At 32.0% G+C, this 16,953-nt stretch overlaps 1 protein-coding gene across 1 annotated transcript in view; it reads left to right on the top strand.

Moving 5' to 3' along the window:
• LOC134692291 (DIS3-like exonuclease 2) overlaps positions 1 to 16,953 on the top strand; it is a 29,930-nt gene that overhangs the window by 8,371 nt on the left and 4,606 nt on the right. Inside the window, exons 5-19 of the mRNA XM_063552740.1 lie at positions 744 to 1,025; positions 1,741 to 1,879; positions 2,771 to 2,858; positions 4,016 to 4,115; positions 4,723 to 4,877; positions 5,151 to 5,259; positions 6,358 to 6,465; positions 7,025 to 7,093; positions 8,903 to 9,010; positions 9,757 to 9,893; positions 10,192 to 10,315; positions 11,186 to 11,245; positions 13,424 to 13,510; positions 14,591 to 14,738; positions 15,021 to 15,151. Coding sequence (XP_063408810.1) covers positions 744 to 1,025; positions 1,741 to 1,879; positions 2,771 to 2,858; positions 4,016 to 4,115; positions 4,723 to 4,877; positions 5,151 to 5,259; positions 6,358 to 6,465; positions 7,025 to 7,093; positions 8,903 to 9,010; positions 9,757 to 9,893; positions 10,192 to 10,315; positions 11,186 to 11,245; positions 13,424 to 13,510; positions 14,591 to 14,738; positions 15,021 to 15,151 — 1,845 coding nt within the window. The remainder of the gene's footprint in view (positions 1 to 743; positions 1,026 to 1,740; positions 1,880 to 2,770; positions 2,859 to 4,015; positions 4,116 to 4,722; positions 4,878 to 5,150; positions 5,260 to 6,357; positions 6,466 to 7,024; positions 7,094 to 8,902; positions 9,011 to 9,756; positions 9,894 to 10,191; positions 10,316 to 11,185; positions 11,246 to 13,423; positions 13,511 to 14,590; positions 14,739 to 15,020; positions 15,152 to 16,953) is intronic.

Below are 16,953 nucleotides of genomic sequence, written 5' to 3'. Positions count from 1 at the left end.
ACATTAACAACTATAGGTCACCGTACGGCCTTCAACAATGAGCAAAGCTCATACCGCAAAGTCAGCTATAAATGGCCCCGATAAGATAATGTAAAACAATTCAAACGTGAAAACTAACGGCCTTATTTATGTAGAAAAATAAACGAAAAACAAATATGTTTCATTAGCCGTGTTCAGCCATTAAAAGGAAAGTAATGTCATCATTGAAAGTGAAACAAACGTAAACAATTTCATTGACTAATTGACTGATCCACAAAAAAATATCCTATACAAGTAAAAACGATAATTTACTTATTTTTTTTAACCTATAACATAAAATCAAACAGACCTTGAGAAATTCTATTCCACGAGGTCGCTTTCTATTTCTATCTAAGTAGATGTTTATATCGGGGTTATTTGACCGTCGGCAGTTTTCGGATAGTCATCAATAGATTCTGATATATGTATCGAGTCCATGCATTGTTAACTATTTGTTTCATTCTTGTGGTAATACGTTTAAGTATGTGTTCAACCTATAAATCAAACTTGTGAATTTGAATCAATCAGTGAACATGCATTTGACAGCTAGTGACACTTCAATCTGTAGAAGTATTATAACTTTTATAGATTGATGGAAGTTATGTACCGATGTTTTTAGTTACATTATATCTATTTTTAAACATAATTAAAAGTATGTTTATAAGTGCTTTCATAATCTGTGACAATTAATGTTTTTTCTAACATAATAACGATTTTAATATCAGATAAATGTACACGATTTAAATGATCTCGAAGAAAAATACAAGGACAATGAATCCAGTGACAATGCAAATAACGATAATCAGTCAGATGTTACTCCAAGGACAGAGCATCAAGGTGATTCAGACAGCGGGAGTCAACCTGAGAATAAGATTAATGAAAATTCCATGTATATAACGTTTCAAGAAGTAATGAAAGGAGGAAATGATGTGGTTAAAAAATTGTTTACATCTAATGACAAAGAGAAACTAAACTCTGCAAACCGAGTTTTACGGAGAACTGGAAAGGTATATTTACACTGTACTGTAGTCTTTTTTTCATTGATTGAGAGTAAATTCAAGATCAATTTAAATTTCTTAATGATAATATATAATTAATCTGCTTATTACCTAATTACCATAAAGCACAGATAAGATTTGACTTAGGGTGGAGTCTCGTTTACATTTCTCTATCTATGTTCCTTTATAGCGTTATCTTCAAGCTTGATAATCCCATTGACACATTCCCCATTTATTTGATTTTGGTTTATTTTTATTTTTCGGAACTATATGTGACGTCCTGTCGTTAAACTAGTATACATTATGTTTCAGGCTCAGCTGTAGCTACTGGCCTCTGAAATTTTCTGCTGTATTTGTTCTGGTCGTTGCCTCTTTGACACATTCCCAGTTTCATTCGCAATTCTAAGAGAGATTGTAAGGTGTAATTCTGAAACTTTGTCTATATTCTGGATGATACACAATAATACACATAAAAAAATCTCTTATACATTAAAAACAAATCTACTACGTCTTGAATCAGGTTTTGAATATGAATATGAGGAAATGTGGAGTATACACAAATGAGACAGCAGCCCTTGGAACCATAAATGATTAAATTGGTCGTAAAACAATGTATCTGATATACAGATAAACTTTAAAACAGAACATTATTTAAATACTTTGGAATTCCTTTTTTCAAAACCTCTGTACTCAGTAATGCAATTTCGCAATAATAATATTGCAGGTTGTGGCTATAATGCAACTAAAGCATTCTAGAGTATGTACAGGAAGTTTGAATATGATGAATCAACATACAGCGTTGTTTACACCACGAGTTCAGAAGATTCCCCGAATAATGATTCCTTTGAAGTATTGTCCAAAAGGTAAACATTTCGATCAGTAAGTGTCTGTAACTAGAATTTTACGGTCATCATCACAAGTAGGTCCACCAGTACGATGTGCGTTGTCTCAACTCACTATCAATATTATCTTTAGATATAAATATAGATACGATGTCTGTGCTCAAATTTTTCGATTGTGTTCTGTACCCTGTTGCGATATTTTGACTGTGAATTATCATTATGGCTTTCATGCATGCATAGCAGGAGACGCCCATCTTGTGAACGTTCCTGGCCATGTTTGGAGTGCAAAAAACCCAAACCCAGTTTGTGTTTGTTACCTTGTGTTGTCTCTTCGTCATCGATAAACGAGAGTTACACATCAGTAAATTCTAGTCGCTAGTTGCCTTACATTGCTAGATAATACATTTTGTAGAATATATTGACCCCATAGTTTGAAATCTAATGTAGGTAATATCAATGAATATTGTGCTAAAATAACAACAGTATCTGCATATTTAAAAAATTGTAAAAACACTTCTAGCATTATTGTCCAGTTCATGTCGACAAATATCTTTACAACATTATCATTATTTTTAAGTGAAGGTTAGGGAACGATCATTCACCTTAAATCAAAGAGAGGAAGGCGGAGGGATGTCCTGAAAAAAATATACTGATCCCAAATTTTATGAAATTGCAGATGACAAAAAACATTCTTAATCAAGATTTCCCCAAACCTTTTTGTCAAATAATAATTTGATTCATAGCGTCGAACAATTGAAAATAAAAATGTTTCTGACTCAGCCAAAAAACCATAAAACCCCTTATGAAGTTAAATGGTTGCTCCCTTAATACTAGTGTTAATGAAAAACAGTTTTTTTTTATCACACTAAAGATATTTATGATGGTTTGTATGAATTACACTATATTATACAGACTTCAGCAAAAGTCCAAAAGATCATACCAACATCTTGTATATCAGTAAAATTAAGGAATGGAGAGACAACTATTCATATGCACACGGGTAAGTTATGACTAAGTAACTATTAATCAGTTAATCGATAAGCATAAATACATACTGATAATGTACAGGTGTGGTCTTTCAGTTGAGGCGCTTTATTTTGCCAAAATGAGATTTAAACCTCCATTGCCTTGGTATATTTAGCATTCTCATTATTTTGTAGACTGAAACTGGTTTTGGTTTGGTCGAGTTTTCTTCTGCTTTTTTTTTCTAAAACGTAGCCTTCTTTAAAACATTTCCTTATAATTGTCGACTTTATATATTGCCAGTGAGTCTGTTTGAATATTGGTGCCCCTTTGCGTCACTTTCTAACTTTCACCTCTTACATTTTGTTAATTTGGAGGAAGTTTAAGAGCGTCTCACCAATAACAAATATGATTTCTTTGAAGTTTGATACACTATTTATAAATTTCAAACCTTTTGAAAGTTTTGCTGTTAGGCATTTGCGAAATGGCATGCTTCAGCATTCTTCACCGGCTAGGTGCACAATGACGTCTGATATGATAGTCCTTTTGTGGAAAGGACACACCTCTGTGTGTTTTAATATACATGTAAAACATAAGTAAACATAAACAATAAAGCAAGGTGTTACAAATCAAACTGTAAATATATTTGACAATATAATACTTTTATTACTATAATTGATACTTTTTTTTTAACAAAGTTTACATTTATACTTATGGTTACACTGAACATTAGCAAATTTAGTAAGGGGTATACATAAGGGTTTTATTCTTTCCTTGGCTATTTGAAGAGTAATTTGGTTTATTTGTGATTGTTCACGTTTAAACATCATGAGAAAGTACTACAAGAGAAATATTTACAGGCCAGTGTATATAATTCAACAATAACTATCTACAAATTTCCCTTAATATGAAAGAAGTAATGAATAGATGTACTAGAATAAGTATTAGAAAATCAAAGACATGACATCAACATCATATTAGGTTTCAAACGATATCATTAAGATACAAACTACTGAGCAATATCCTGACTTTGAACGGGCGATTCAATGTAGCAAGTTTACTTAGGAGTGCCTTATAAGTGTTGCAAAGCTTTTTACCAAGTGTATTGAAGTATTTACCGACATATTGGCACACATGTATCTTCCTATGACCCTTTCACTATTTAAGTATTCCTTTTTATATATTTGTTTATAGGGAATTCGCGCAGACTTTAGGGACGAAAGGAGAAGTAAACATAGAAACAGAAGGAATCCTGAGAGAATATGATGTTGATTTTTCAGAATTTACCAAAGAGGTGTGTAAGAATAGAGCACTGTGCATACTTCAAGAACAACAGACTCAATATATATTAAAAAATGTATCAATCATCATTCAATATGCAAATTTATGAGGATCAGTATAAACATGACAAAAGTGAATTAGAGAAGTACCTAAAAGAAAGAAAAACAAAAACGTGTTTACTGTCAATTAGAAAATATCGTCTTATTAAAAGAGTTTTAATATACTGTTATGTAAAAATAAAATATATGCTTAGTTAATAAAACACATAGAAAATACTATTGTCCGTAAACAACCCGAATTATTCACGAAGAAGTTGTCTATAGTAATTACGATGGTAACAAAAATAGATCTGTGAATTATATGTATGACGAATTTAAATTGATGACTGGTACTTCCTTCATTTTATCACATTATCATACTTTCATATTTGATAATAAGAAAGAATAAAACCAGAATAAAATTGTTTCGAATAAACATCATATAAATCATTCTTGCTATAAATATTAAGGTGCATGTACTAAAGACTTGTTTAGTTAATGTTTTTGATAAAATCTAAAAGGTACAAAGACCTGGAAATCACTGTTCATTTTGTTTAAATGTTTATATTCTTTATTACCCAGATGCTAGATAGTTTACCAATAGCAACATGGCAGATTCCTGATGATGAGATTACTAAACGACGAGACTTCCGTCAGCAGTGTGTGTTTACTATAGACCCTGCAACAGCAAGAGATCTAGATGATGCTCTGTCTTGTGAGCAACTAGATGATGGTAAATAGACGTAAAATTAAATTGTCTACCATAGATACACAGTATGGTTTATGCACAGACTAAACACTAGTTTTTATTTCAGGCCTTTGATGTTAAATGTTAAAATAGTTCTCACAATTAAAACAATATTGCATATATACTTGAGAGATGCAAAAATAAGAGATAAGGAATAAACTTACAATTTGATTCAAAATGTCACAAAATCATTATGAACAGCAATAAAAAATGTAAAAATGGTGGCATCTGGTTTAATATCGTTGTGTTTTTTTCCAGAGACTTACAATGTAGGGGTCCATATAGCAGATGTCAGTTATTTTCTTAAAGATGATTCAGCACTAGACAGGCGAGCCAGTAGCATGGCTACAAGTGTTTATCTAGTTCAGAAGGTTAGCATAGTGAAATATTTATTTGTTTAGGTCATTTGTTCTAAGAGACCGGAGTGAGCTATACACGTGTGAAACAGCAGATTGATAATTTTAATCTCAAATCAGCAAAATATCAGATTTGTCAAATTTCTTAAAATGTTGCACTAAATTTCCGGACTATTTCTTCAAAAGAAAGGTTTCGCTTGACAAAATTTGAGGAATAAGTATTTTCCTTTTATCGGTATGTTGGATTCATAAGAGCACACATTACTACACAAATCAGTCAAAATCAGCTGGAATACTGACAGCTAGACTTTAGAAATAGTAATTTCTGAATATTTGTGTAAGCCTTTCTTGATTCATCACTACTACCTAGTAAAGATTTTCTTTAATTTTTTTTTTGTATCGCATGTTTCAACCTAGTAAGTCAACAAGAAAAGTCAATCATTCACCCTTCCAAAATAGCAGCCAGCGGAAATAACTGAAACCCAATTTACGTCATATCAAAACCTATCTACAAAACCAATTATTTCGTTTATACCATCAATTTCCAGAAATATTAAAACATTAAAATCAAAAGATAGGTATGATTGCCCAGGAGTAACATATTTATAAGAGAGCAATGGACATGGATGTAAACAACTACATGGTACGGTACGATCTTTCCTCATGACAAAAAAAACATACCGTAAGTAAGCTTTAAAAGACCACGACATGACAACATGTCAAACATTTCAAAAGGGTAAACCAAAGACCAGATGAATGATACAAAAACAATTAACGATGTACAAACAATTAAAGACAGCAATAAACGGCAGAAATATGTTTATATCGAAATAGGATAATATTATACAAATAAAATTGTCAATGAGATATGATTGCCAATTAGACAACTCTCCACCAGATACCAAATGACATAGAAGATAACAACTTTAAGAAGTTTAAATTAAATAATTAATTTTACATTATTGTAACTGTAAATACTCCTTGTATATGCTGGAAACGTAAGCATTTCCGACTCAATTATTTCGTAAAAATATATTAAAGAAATGGAGGTACTATTTTTTATGAAGAGGTACACATCTGCTTTAACGACTAATTTATTTTTGTATAATTCAGGTGATACCAATGTTACCCACAATTCTGAGTGAAGAGCTATGCAGTTTGAATCCCAATCAAGACAGACTTACGTTTTCTGTCATATGGAATATATCAGAGAAAGGAGAGGTAATTAAGTTGAATAAGCTGTCATGATTGAATTAAGAAAGAAAAATATAATCATAGACAACTTTATCATTATGACCTTGGGGTGTTTTCTGCTCTTTAGTCGGGTTGTTGTCTCTTAGACACATTCCCCATTTTCATTCTCAATTTCAAATTTATCATATAGAACTAAAAATGTAAGACTTGTCAAGTAAATCGATGGTTGAATTAAAAACACAATGTAATTTCACTACTATCACGACAATATCAAGTATACATATCCCTAGTCCAGGACAAGCACATATCAATTAAATATATTCTGTATACGTTTACAGTCTTAAATTTTGGGTGCTACTTTCCCTAAAAAAAAAATAAAAAAAGGAAATTAGAGAATATAAATTTAGAGCAACATATGAATTTCAGAAACTTTTCCAACTTGTACAATGTTGTAAGAGTCAACTGAGATTTAGATCATAAAATGTATTTATGCATGTTATCAATACCAAGCCTTCTGATCAAGCTTATATGTTAATAAATAATGTTATTTTAATAAACGTAAATACCCAATGCATGTCTTTTCTAGATAAAAAGTGAATGGTTTGGACGAACTGTGATTAGATCATGTGTAAAACTTAGCTATGATCATGCTCAGGTACTATAACAATATTTGTATGCTTAAGCATTACGCATTTTTCCCCCAGATAAACGTTATAACTAACTTAGAACACATATATCAGAGTAAACATCTAGTATGTCATATTTCCCAAAACATCTTTTATAATTTTATCTTGGAGCTTTTACATTTGCCATTTGAAAAATGCAACTTCTTCAATATGTTAGTCACACTTTTGGTACTAATTAGCAGATTGTGCGAAGAAACATTAAAGACTAAAACTGTTTATGATGGGATTCTAAAATCCACGAAAATTGGATTTTGGTGGATAGTTGTCTAATTGACAATCATGCCACGTCTTCTTATTTTATGTGATCTATATAACTGACATACATATTCTATGATATGAAAGCATATAGAAATTTAAGAACTTGGCAATAAGACAGCAAGTTAAAGACACAACCAACCAGAGAAAATAAAAATTTCAACATCTTACTCTGGGTTTGTTCAACGACAATTTTTGGGTTTGATCGTTCCTATTGAAGGTTAAGCACAGAAGAACGCAAGACACATCAAATTTGTATTTGTGGTGTAGTTCATATGAACCAAACATTAAAAACAACAAATTAAATATAAATGTGTCAGTACATCAGGCGGAAACCAAGTTGAAACAATGGAAAAGAAATTAACTCTTTGTTAGCTATAGAGAAGGTAAAAAAGGAGAAGTTGGTAAATTTGAATTGTTTATATCTGTTTCTATTTGGTTTAGAAGCTTAATGAATGCATCATATGTATTTGTTATAATTCAAATTATTGAATTGATCATCGAAATATTTGCAAACTTTTAAATTATTGAATTTTGTTATCAAATAGTCGATTGTGGTAGGTGCAAATTCACGTGAATCTTTTTTTGTGCATAAGCATAACTTCCACCGACAAAGTTCCGAAGAAAATAGTTGATTTATCTTTTTAAAGCATCAATTTCCATCTCTGCTCCTGGTGACATTTAATGGGAGAAATATAAAAAAAAATAGGCAATAATTTCATCGACACGATAAAGTCGAGTACACAATTTTAGGTTCAGGCGTGTTTGAGTTGACTTTTCTGTCTTAAACACGTATAAAGAAAATTATTTGAGAGATCATCTCGCGTCAGATTTTATTATTTCTATATACTTCGGCTGTAGACTGATAGAATAACGTAAAAAACATTACAGTGCTAAAAGATGAAATATTTGTGTCAAATGAAATACCTTTCTAATGAGTCGTAACAATAGAGTAGTTGTATTCGAATACCAAATTTGTACTAAAATTACTTGTCTAAAAACTTTTCTGCAGGGTCTTAACAATGCATAACTTCAAAAAACTTTATCTAGGGTAATTTATATTTATTTTTAGTCTGCCCTTCCAACGTAATATCTATATAATAATTGTTTTAAATATTTTTGAACTTTCAATAATTCCCCCAGACAACCATTCAGACAAAAGTTGACCAAATGTATAAAGGGTTCTATAAATGTACATTAAATGCTGCTCAATCGCTAGTAGATGTTTTTGTCTTTTACAATATAACTGGCATATCAGGATCGTATTGATACTATGATATTAAAAGAAAGTATATTGATATCGCTTATATATTATAATTTCTCCATCCTTTCGTTATGTAAGATAGTTCTCACCAGCAATATATGTAGAACAAAACAACCCATACTTTGACATTGCTGTGTAATTTGTGTTTTTGTGCTGCGGTCTATATTGTGTCTAGCACATTTACATTTAATTATATTAAATACCCTTTTTCATACTTACAAATGAGTATACATGGACTCTTCATATATTCAATATACAGAGATTCATAGACGAGCCAGAAAGGGAATGGACAGAAGAGGAATTGCCAGCTATATCGAATGGAATCTCGATCAGTCAAATAAAACAGACCGTATTATATCTACATAAGGTATTCATTACATCTATTTCATCTAAACATTACGTTAGTTATTCGCATTGACATTTATTCCGTCCATCTATATGCTATTTACTTGAAGAGAACTATTCTTGTAGTAGGTATCATATTGAAAAAATATGAGGCATGAATGAAAACAACTCGGCTCTTCGGGCTATTAATCTGTTGAAACGTTTCCAATTCTTAATAACAGGTATAAAGAACATTTGAGGTGCTCACTTTCCCCATTAAAATCAAACATTAATCTAACATTACCTGTTTTTTTTTTAAACAAGATGGTTGTTTTTATATTCTATTTCTGAGTTTGGTCATTAAATCACATATAAAGTGTATCATAAAGAGCATTTAAATCACTTGACCTTAAACCATTTTTTTTATTGTAAAATCAATAGAAAAGTGGAATAGAACGAACATTTATATTCTTATTTGCATTCTTCATAATGTAGTGTACCATGCAACCGAATTCTTTACGGAGGTGAATCGATACAAATAGAAATAATTTGTTAAAGCTGGGCAAATATATAAATTTGAAAGAGAATAAAAATCCGTGAAATTTTAAGAACGGTTTTGACAATTAAATGTCCTGGCATTGGGACACATGTTTGAGGGTGTGTCAGACTGTAAACATGGACATGCTCCTTCGAAACAATTGTTTTATATTGGTTTTCACCTTTTTTCACTATATAACGTTCTGACCTAAATATATTTGAATGTTAAATGTATTACATTTGTTTAATAAGATAGCTAAGAACTTACGAAAGGCCAGATTTGACAAAGGAGCCTTGCACTTAGACAAAGTGAAGTTACAGTTCTCTTTAGATGAACAAACTGGAATGCCGAATGGATATAGTGTGTATAAACAAAAAGATAGTAATAGGTAATTTTATATATATAGTTCAAAATATCTATGATTCAAAATCCTGCATACAATCTGTTTTAGACACGAAGACATTAACAAAATAAACAAAATAACACCTTTTTATGATCAGAGGTACATTCAATCATATACTTATGAGGAATAGGTCATTTCAGAATCTATGCTTTTTGGTATTATTGAGGTTCTTATATTTTAAACTAAATATTTCCGAACGAGTTGTATATGAAATAAGAAGTTCTTTTTTTTTCTAGATATGTTTATAATTGGACAAATAATCAGATAAACGGACATATTTCAGGTTGGTAGAAGAGTTTATGCTGCTGACTAATATAGCAGTTGCTGATAAGACCAAGAAACATTTTCCAGATAAAGCATTGTTACGAAGTCATCCCAAACCACAGTCCAAATTGGTTGATGAATTGGTAAGAAAAATAATATAAATTTAAATGCGAAAGTTTTACCTTTGGATAAAGTGTTGCTAAAATAATGCCTAAGTAAATAGACGATGCAGAGAAATATTAAAGGTATAACGAAATTGACATTCGATATGGGCACATTTGTCTGCACAAACGTTGGTATAGCTGGTTTTCTTTAATTGTTTATTTTTGCAGGTGTTAATAATGAGCTTCTTCACAAGATGGCAAATGAACATTTTAGGTCGTTATAAAATGAATCAATATACTATATATTGATTGATTTATTTGTGTTTAACGCAAATTCCACACTATTGTGCTGTTTCGTGGAGGTCAGTTTTTATTATTGGAGGAAGCCGGAGTGCCCAGATAGAGTCACCGACCTTCTGTAGACAAACTGAAAATCCAAGCTAAAAAAGAGTCGAGTGCACCTGCCCCGTGCAGTATACGAACTCACAATCTCAGTTTTGACTGGCTATTGATACATATTAAACAGTGAATCTACTACTTAAAATTGAGAATGGAATTGGGAATGTGTCAAAGAGACAACAACCCGACAATAGAGCAGACAACAGCAGAAGTTCACCAACAGGGGTTCTATGCAGCAATAATTTCCCGCACTGGGAGGCGTCATTCAGATGACCCCTAAACAAATATATATAATAGTTCAGTGACAATGAACGCCATACTTAACTCCAAATTGTACACAAGAAACTAAAGTTAATAATGATACAAGACTAACAAATGCAAGAGACTTTTGACTTGGGACAGGCGACCACTTGACCACAGATACCCCAATGTAATATAAAATGATATTGTGCATTTCCACATAATTGAGTTGTGCGGATGTTTTTCCTTTTTTTTATTATTATATTACAGGTTGAAATGAGCAAAAATGTGGGATTTCCTATTGATGCTACATCTGCAGGTACAATACAGGTAACTATTGTGTATCTTTGTGTAAAGATGATTTTTGAAGTTCACTTATTTTGTTATACTTTTTCGGATATAACAGGATTAAATATCTTATTAAGCAAGGAATATGTAAATGTTACAGTATTAATTTATTTGATTCCTGCGTCACTTTTGAGTCTTGGCTTACACATTGTTAGGACTGGTATCTAAAAATAGTTTATTACGTGAATTTTTGCTCTTTTTGTTATTTTTCTCAAAAAAATCGTCGTGTTTAGTTTAAACATATTTATTAGTAGTGGATTGGGAAACACGTTTTGCTACTTTTATTAACCACTTTCCACTTTGCGGGTGCGAGTGCTACCTTGTAGCGGCATTAGCCTGCTATTTTTCGAAATCTACAAGGGTGTCTTTAACGTGCAAGATGTATGGCTCTCTCTTAACACGGGTCAGCCATTTATCGTCTTCTTCCGACGGACTATTATCGTTTCCTCAATAAAATTCTTGCAAATGGTGTATAGGGAGAGCCGAAAATTTAGTCCCTGAAATTTTCATCCCGAAACGGAAATCGAACTAGGAACCTTTGTGTTAGTAGTCCAATGCACTAACCACTTCACCACGGTTCCCATATATACTATTGTGTATATATGTAAAGAAGTTTCTTGGAGTTCAGTTTATTTGTTATCTTTTTTTCCCATAGAACAGATTATATATTTTATATAGTAAGGAAAATGTAAATGTATTAACTCATTTGGTTCCTGCGTCACTATTGAGTCATGGTGAACACATTGTTAAGACATTGTTAAGACGGGTATCTAACACTATTTTTTAAGTGATTTTCTGCTCTTATTTGTTATTTTTCTACCATAATCACAAATTCAATATCATGTAAGGAGTTTTTTTTTCTTTCAAACAATTTTAAATATGTTGCAATGAGATCAACCTCTAACAATATTTTTATAAGGGTTATTATATAAACATTAACACACAATTAAGCTATGAAAATATCGATGGTTGCAGTTAAAGTTTCTTTCCCTACATTTGTTTGATGCGCAGTTTTACTTTCGCTCTGTATATTAATTTTATATCCAACAGATTCAAGATAAGGTTTAATCGTTTTTATAGAAAAATTTCAACAAAGTCCGTACAGTAGAGACTGCCTATTCAGTTTAATTTTATTGAAATTGCATTCATAACGAATTTTTCAAAGAGCCAATTAAATGTCAGAATCTGGAGGTTGTATCATTGTATGACTTCATATCATATATGACATGAATATCAATAATGAGGTCATTTTTATAAATTTCCTGTATACAAAATTTAGAATTTTTTGAAAAACTAAGGATTTTCCTATCCAAGGCATAAATTACCGTAGCCGTATTTGGCACAACTTTTTGGAATTTATGATCCTCAATGCTCTTCAGATTTGTACTTGTTTGGCTTCGTAGATATTTTAACTTGAGTGTCACTGATGAGTTTATGTAGAAGAAACGTGCGTCTGTCATACTAAATTATAATCCTGGTACCTTTGATAAGTTTTCATTAAGCCAGGTTTTGTTATTCCTACATAATGAATAATTGTCAGTGGATTGTTGCATGTCTCAATTTTGATTATATAAGATATTTGATCATATCATCACACTAGAACATTTAAGAAATGGGATGATTCACCCTTTTTTATTCACAACTTCCCATTTCTCAGTAGTAACATACCCTCTGCGCCTACGTTTTGCGGTTATATATCTAGTTATTACGCTACGTTTACACGTTATATAACGTATATTCACACCATACGGACTTCGTTCAAATGGTTGAACGACTTAAATAAACAGTCCATAACTTGTACGGTCACCATCATTAATCGGTTGACCGGTGCGACGCCTTAGTGTCTCAACTCATTAGAGACATGTTTTCGCCTTCTTAGATCTTTACACACCAGAATAGTCGTCTGATCTGTAATTTTATTGACTGTTTCTAACTATTCCAGATGCATGCACTTCCGGAGACGCATTCCCTGTCGTTGCATCCGATCGCGTTCATTTTAAAGTATATTCGACTCACTCATCTCTCATTTCTGTACTTGATTAAAAAGATTTGACACACTGTCGCCCCAATTTTAATTCCAAACAAACATTTGTAAATCATTTCGTCCCATTTTTTTATTTAAAAAACCCAAATATATCATTCCAACCATGATCTTTGTAGAAGACTCTGTTGGGATACGCTGAAAATGATGACGTATACGAAGCTAGAATGCAGGTGCTAGTAAATATGTGTTGTAAAGTCATGCAGGTAATTATGTATAATAAACATTGTATTTTCATACCTCTTTTTTGATTTTGGTTTTGAATTATAACCTTTATAGTAATTTCTTAGTTTGCACTTTGGCTATGCATTTGCCGTAAGTGTAAGAGGAGGACGATTTGCTTCATACTGTTAAGGTACGATTAATTTGTGACTTTTGATATATTTTATTTCAATTTGTTTTGTATGTCTCTGATCCTGGTATCTATGATAAGTTGTTTTGAAGTAAAATTATTCCATCAATATTTAATTATATCATTAAAGTGAGAACACAATAGTATATTGGAGAGGTTGTTGGAGTATGATGGTTATTCGTACTTTGTCAACATCTCTTTCATCCCTTTACTCTTTGTGGTTGTCTGCAAGGATACAAATACAAGGATCTTCATCATTTACACGTAATTATTTGTGTCTGCTTATCTGAACAAATTTAAACGTGACGTGAATTAAATATTTAGGCAAATGTAACAAACAGGAAACCTAAGTTATTCTTATAAAACCATTTGTACAAAGTTTTCCTAAAAAGTGGTAGACATAATCGGATGAAACAAAGGATACTTTTATAAATAAATGACATGAGTGAGTATCGGAGTAAGTTCTCACGTGGATTAAACAGGAGGACTGGAGGACTTGAGGAATTTTTAATTCAATCGAAAGTGGTTGTGATTTTCATGTGTTATACATAACGTGTCTTGGTACGCTTTATTTCATGCATTGTTGGTGACGAACCCTGTCATTTTTTGAGACTGTCATAATATTCATGAAAAAGTATTGCATCTTCAAAAAGCTCTGATTCATATTTTTATTTGTTGGGTATTTAATATTTCTCTATCGTATTTATTGATGATGAAAACATATACAACATCTCCATTTAATGATATAAATATATGTACACCACTTATTACTTTACTAGCGTATAATAAGATGAGGAATTTGATATATTGTTTTCTTGTCACTATTCCATGGTTCATTTCTACATTATCAAAATGCTTGGTATTCCTGCAACAGATGTTTTGAAGTAAAAGAATTGTATCACAACCATGCATTTATGTATTTCTTTATTTTTAGAAAGCTAAGTATTTCTGTACTGGATGTATCAATGATGAGGATCTGTATCGTCACTACGCCTTGAATGTTCCTCTGTATACACATTTTACTAGTCCTATTAGGAGATATGCTGATGTGGTAGTACACAGGACTTTGGCTGCTGCTTTAGGTTAGCCGCCACATACACTCATCATATTAGTCACGACAATTAACAAATCTGTTAAAAATACCCTACGAATATTGTTTAACAGATGCCTTTAAAAAAAAACAACAATAATAAAGTTGCTCCGAAAATTTATAATTCAGAGAATAATGAAAATGATTTTGCAGACTAGGTAAAATATTTTCTCTTGAGTCTTGAGATGATATTAGCATGGATATAGTTTAATTGATAAACACTAATACTCTTTGGAACAATTTTCACTAGCTCTTTTCTGTTTTCTTTTTCCAGATAATAGTGAACTAAGTGAAAAGTCTACGGTGGCAATACAGAGCATCGCCGAGAACTGTAACGACAGAAAGAATAATGCTAAACAAGTGTCAGATTTAAGTGAAGAACTGTTCTTTGCTGTCTTTGTGAAGGTAGGTCAACTGTAATTCTATAAGCATGTATAACTAGTGTATTGTACTTTGTGGTTCTGGATAGAGAGATAATAATATTTAATTGGGTGTATACTAACCCATAGGATATTGGAGACTTTCGTTATAATATCTTTAAAAAACCATCGATGATTCCATGTTATTAATTGTAAGTATTGAAGTAGTGTTAATAGTAGATAAATTATGACATAATGGTATGATTGCCAATAAGAAATCAATACAGTAAAAAGGTAAAGACTGCAGGCTTTTAAGAGCCTGTTTCACTCACCTGATTCTATTTTAGTTTTGAAAATCAAGTTCGAATAGGTTAAAATCATAACAGATACCCTAGTAATGATGAAGGCCAAATTTAATTTAAGCAACTTTTGTAATGTCTTCAGAAATTACCAATAAATTCATTGAAATTGTAGAAAATGACTTTATAAGGACAACAACTTTAACAAGATGTCAACTGACAATTTTGCACATGTTGACTTATGTGTATCTCTTTTTTTCTTGATATTTTTGCAATTTACAGTATGTCTCAATCTATAAAGATACATGTAATAGGGTCTTCAACAGCACCTTATAAGTAACATGTATGCCATGTTTGGTTTCATTCCAGTCAGTGCTTCTCTGGTCGAGTGGTCTAAGAAGTTACTACTGTAATCACTAGCCAATCAACACTGAGGTTGTGAGATTGAACCCCACGCGTGAGTGTTCACTCGACTCCAATCTTACTAGGATTGTCGGTTTCCTGTCTAAGTTCGATGGTTTTCTCCGGGCACTCCGGCTTCCTCCACTACTAAAAACTAGCGGTCACGAAATAGCTTAAATGCAGTGCCTCATAAAAGTTGCGTTAAAACACCAAAAATCAATAAATCATTAGAACATTTGTTCCATGTTTGGTTAAATTCTATTCAGTTGTTCCTAAAAGAAGACATTTGTATGTTTTTCCGACTTGGTCATATGTTAAACTTACTTCCCCTGCTGGCAACTATCTTGGATAACAATGCAGCTACAAAGTAACAGCACTTGGTCAGCACATCAAAAGAAACATTCATACCATATTGAGTTTAAAACCATTAAGCGGTTTGTATATTTTTCCCATAGGGTCCATTGTTAAACTAAGTTTCCTGTCGGCAGCCGTCATGGTTGATGTGCTTGCTACAAATTAACAACACTTGTTCAGCCCCTCATAAGGAACATTTATGCCATGTTTAGTTTCATTCCATTCATTAGTTCTCTTTAAGAAGACATTTGTATAAATTGTCCAAATGGTCCTTTGATAAACGAAGTCCTTTGCTGGCGGCCATCGTGGATGATGGATTGCCTGCAAAATTACATCACTTGGTCAGCACCTTATAATGAACATTCATGCCATGTTTTGTTTCATTTCTGTTAATTTATAAAAAAAAAAACGACTTTGTCTATATTTTCAATTAGGTTCTATCTTAAACTTACTTCCACTGCTGGCAGTCATCTTGGATAACAAATGAGTTACAAAGTAACAATACTTGGTCAGCACCTCAAAAGAAATATTCACACCGCACTTGGTGTCAATCCATGACTCGGTTTTCTAGAAGGAGATATTTGTAAATTTTCCCCATAGGAACCCTTGTTAAATTAAATTGTCTTTGGGCAGACATCATGGTCGATGAATTTGCTACAAAGTAACAACACCTGGTCATCAAATCATAAAGAACATTTATGCTTTGTTTGGTTTCATTCCAATCAGTAGTTCTCTAAGAAAAGACATCTGTATGAATTGTCATATGTTAAACGAAGTCCCTGCTGGCGACCAT

The sequence above is a fragment of the Mytilus trossulus genome, chromosome 12 (genome assembly GCF_036588685.1).
Source record: "Mytilus trossulus isolate FHL-02 chromosome 12, PNRI_Mtr1.1.1.hap1, whole genome shotgun sequence".
NCBI lineage: Eukaryota > Metazoa > Mollusca > Bivalvia > Mytilida > Mytilidae > Mytilus > Mytilus trossulus.
The sequence above is the reverse complement of the archived record's forward strand: the minus strand, read 5'-3'. Positions and strand labels throughout refer to the sequence as shown.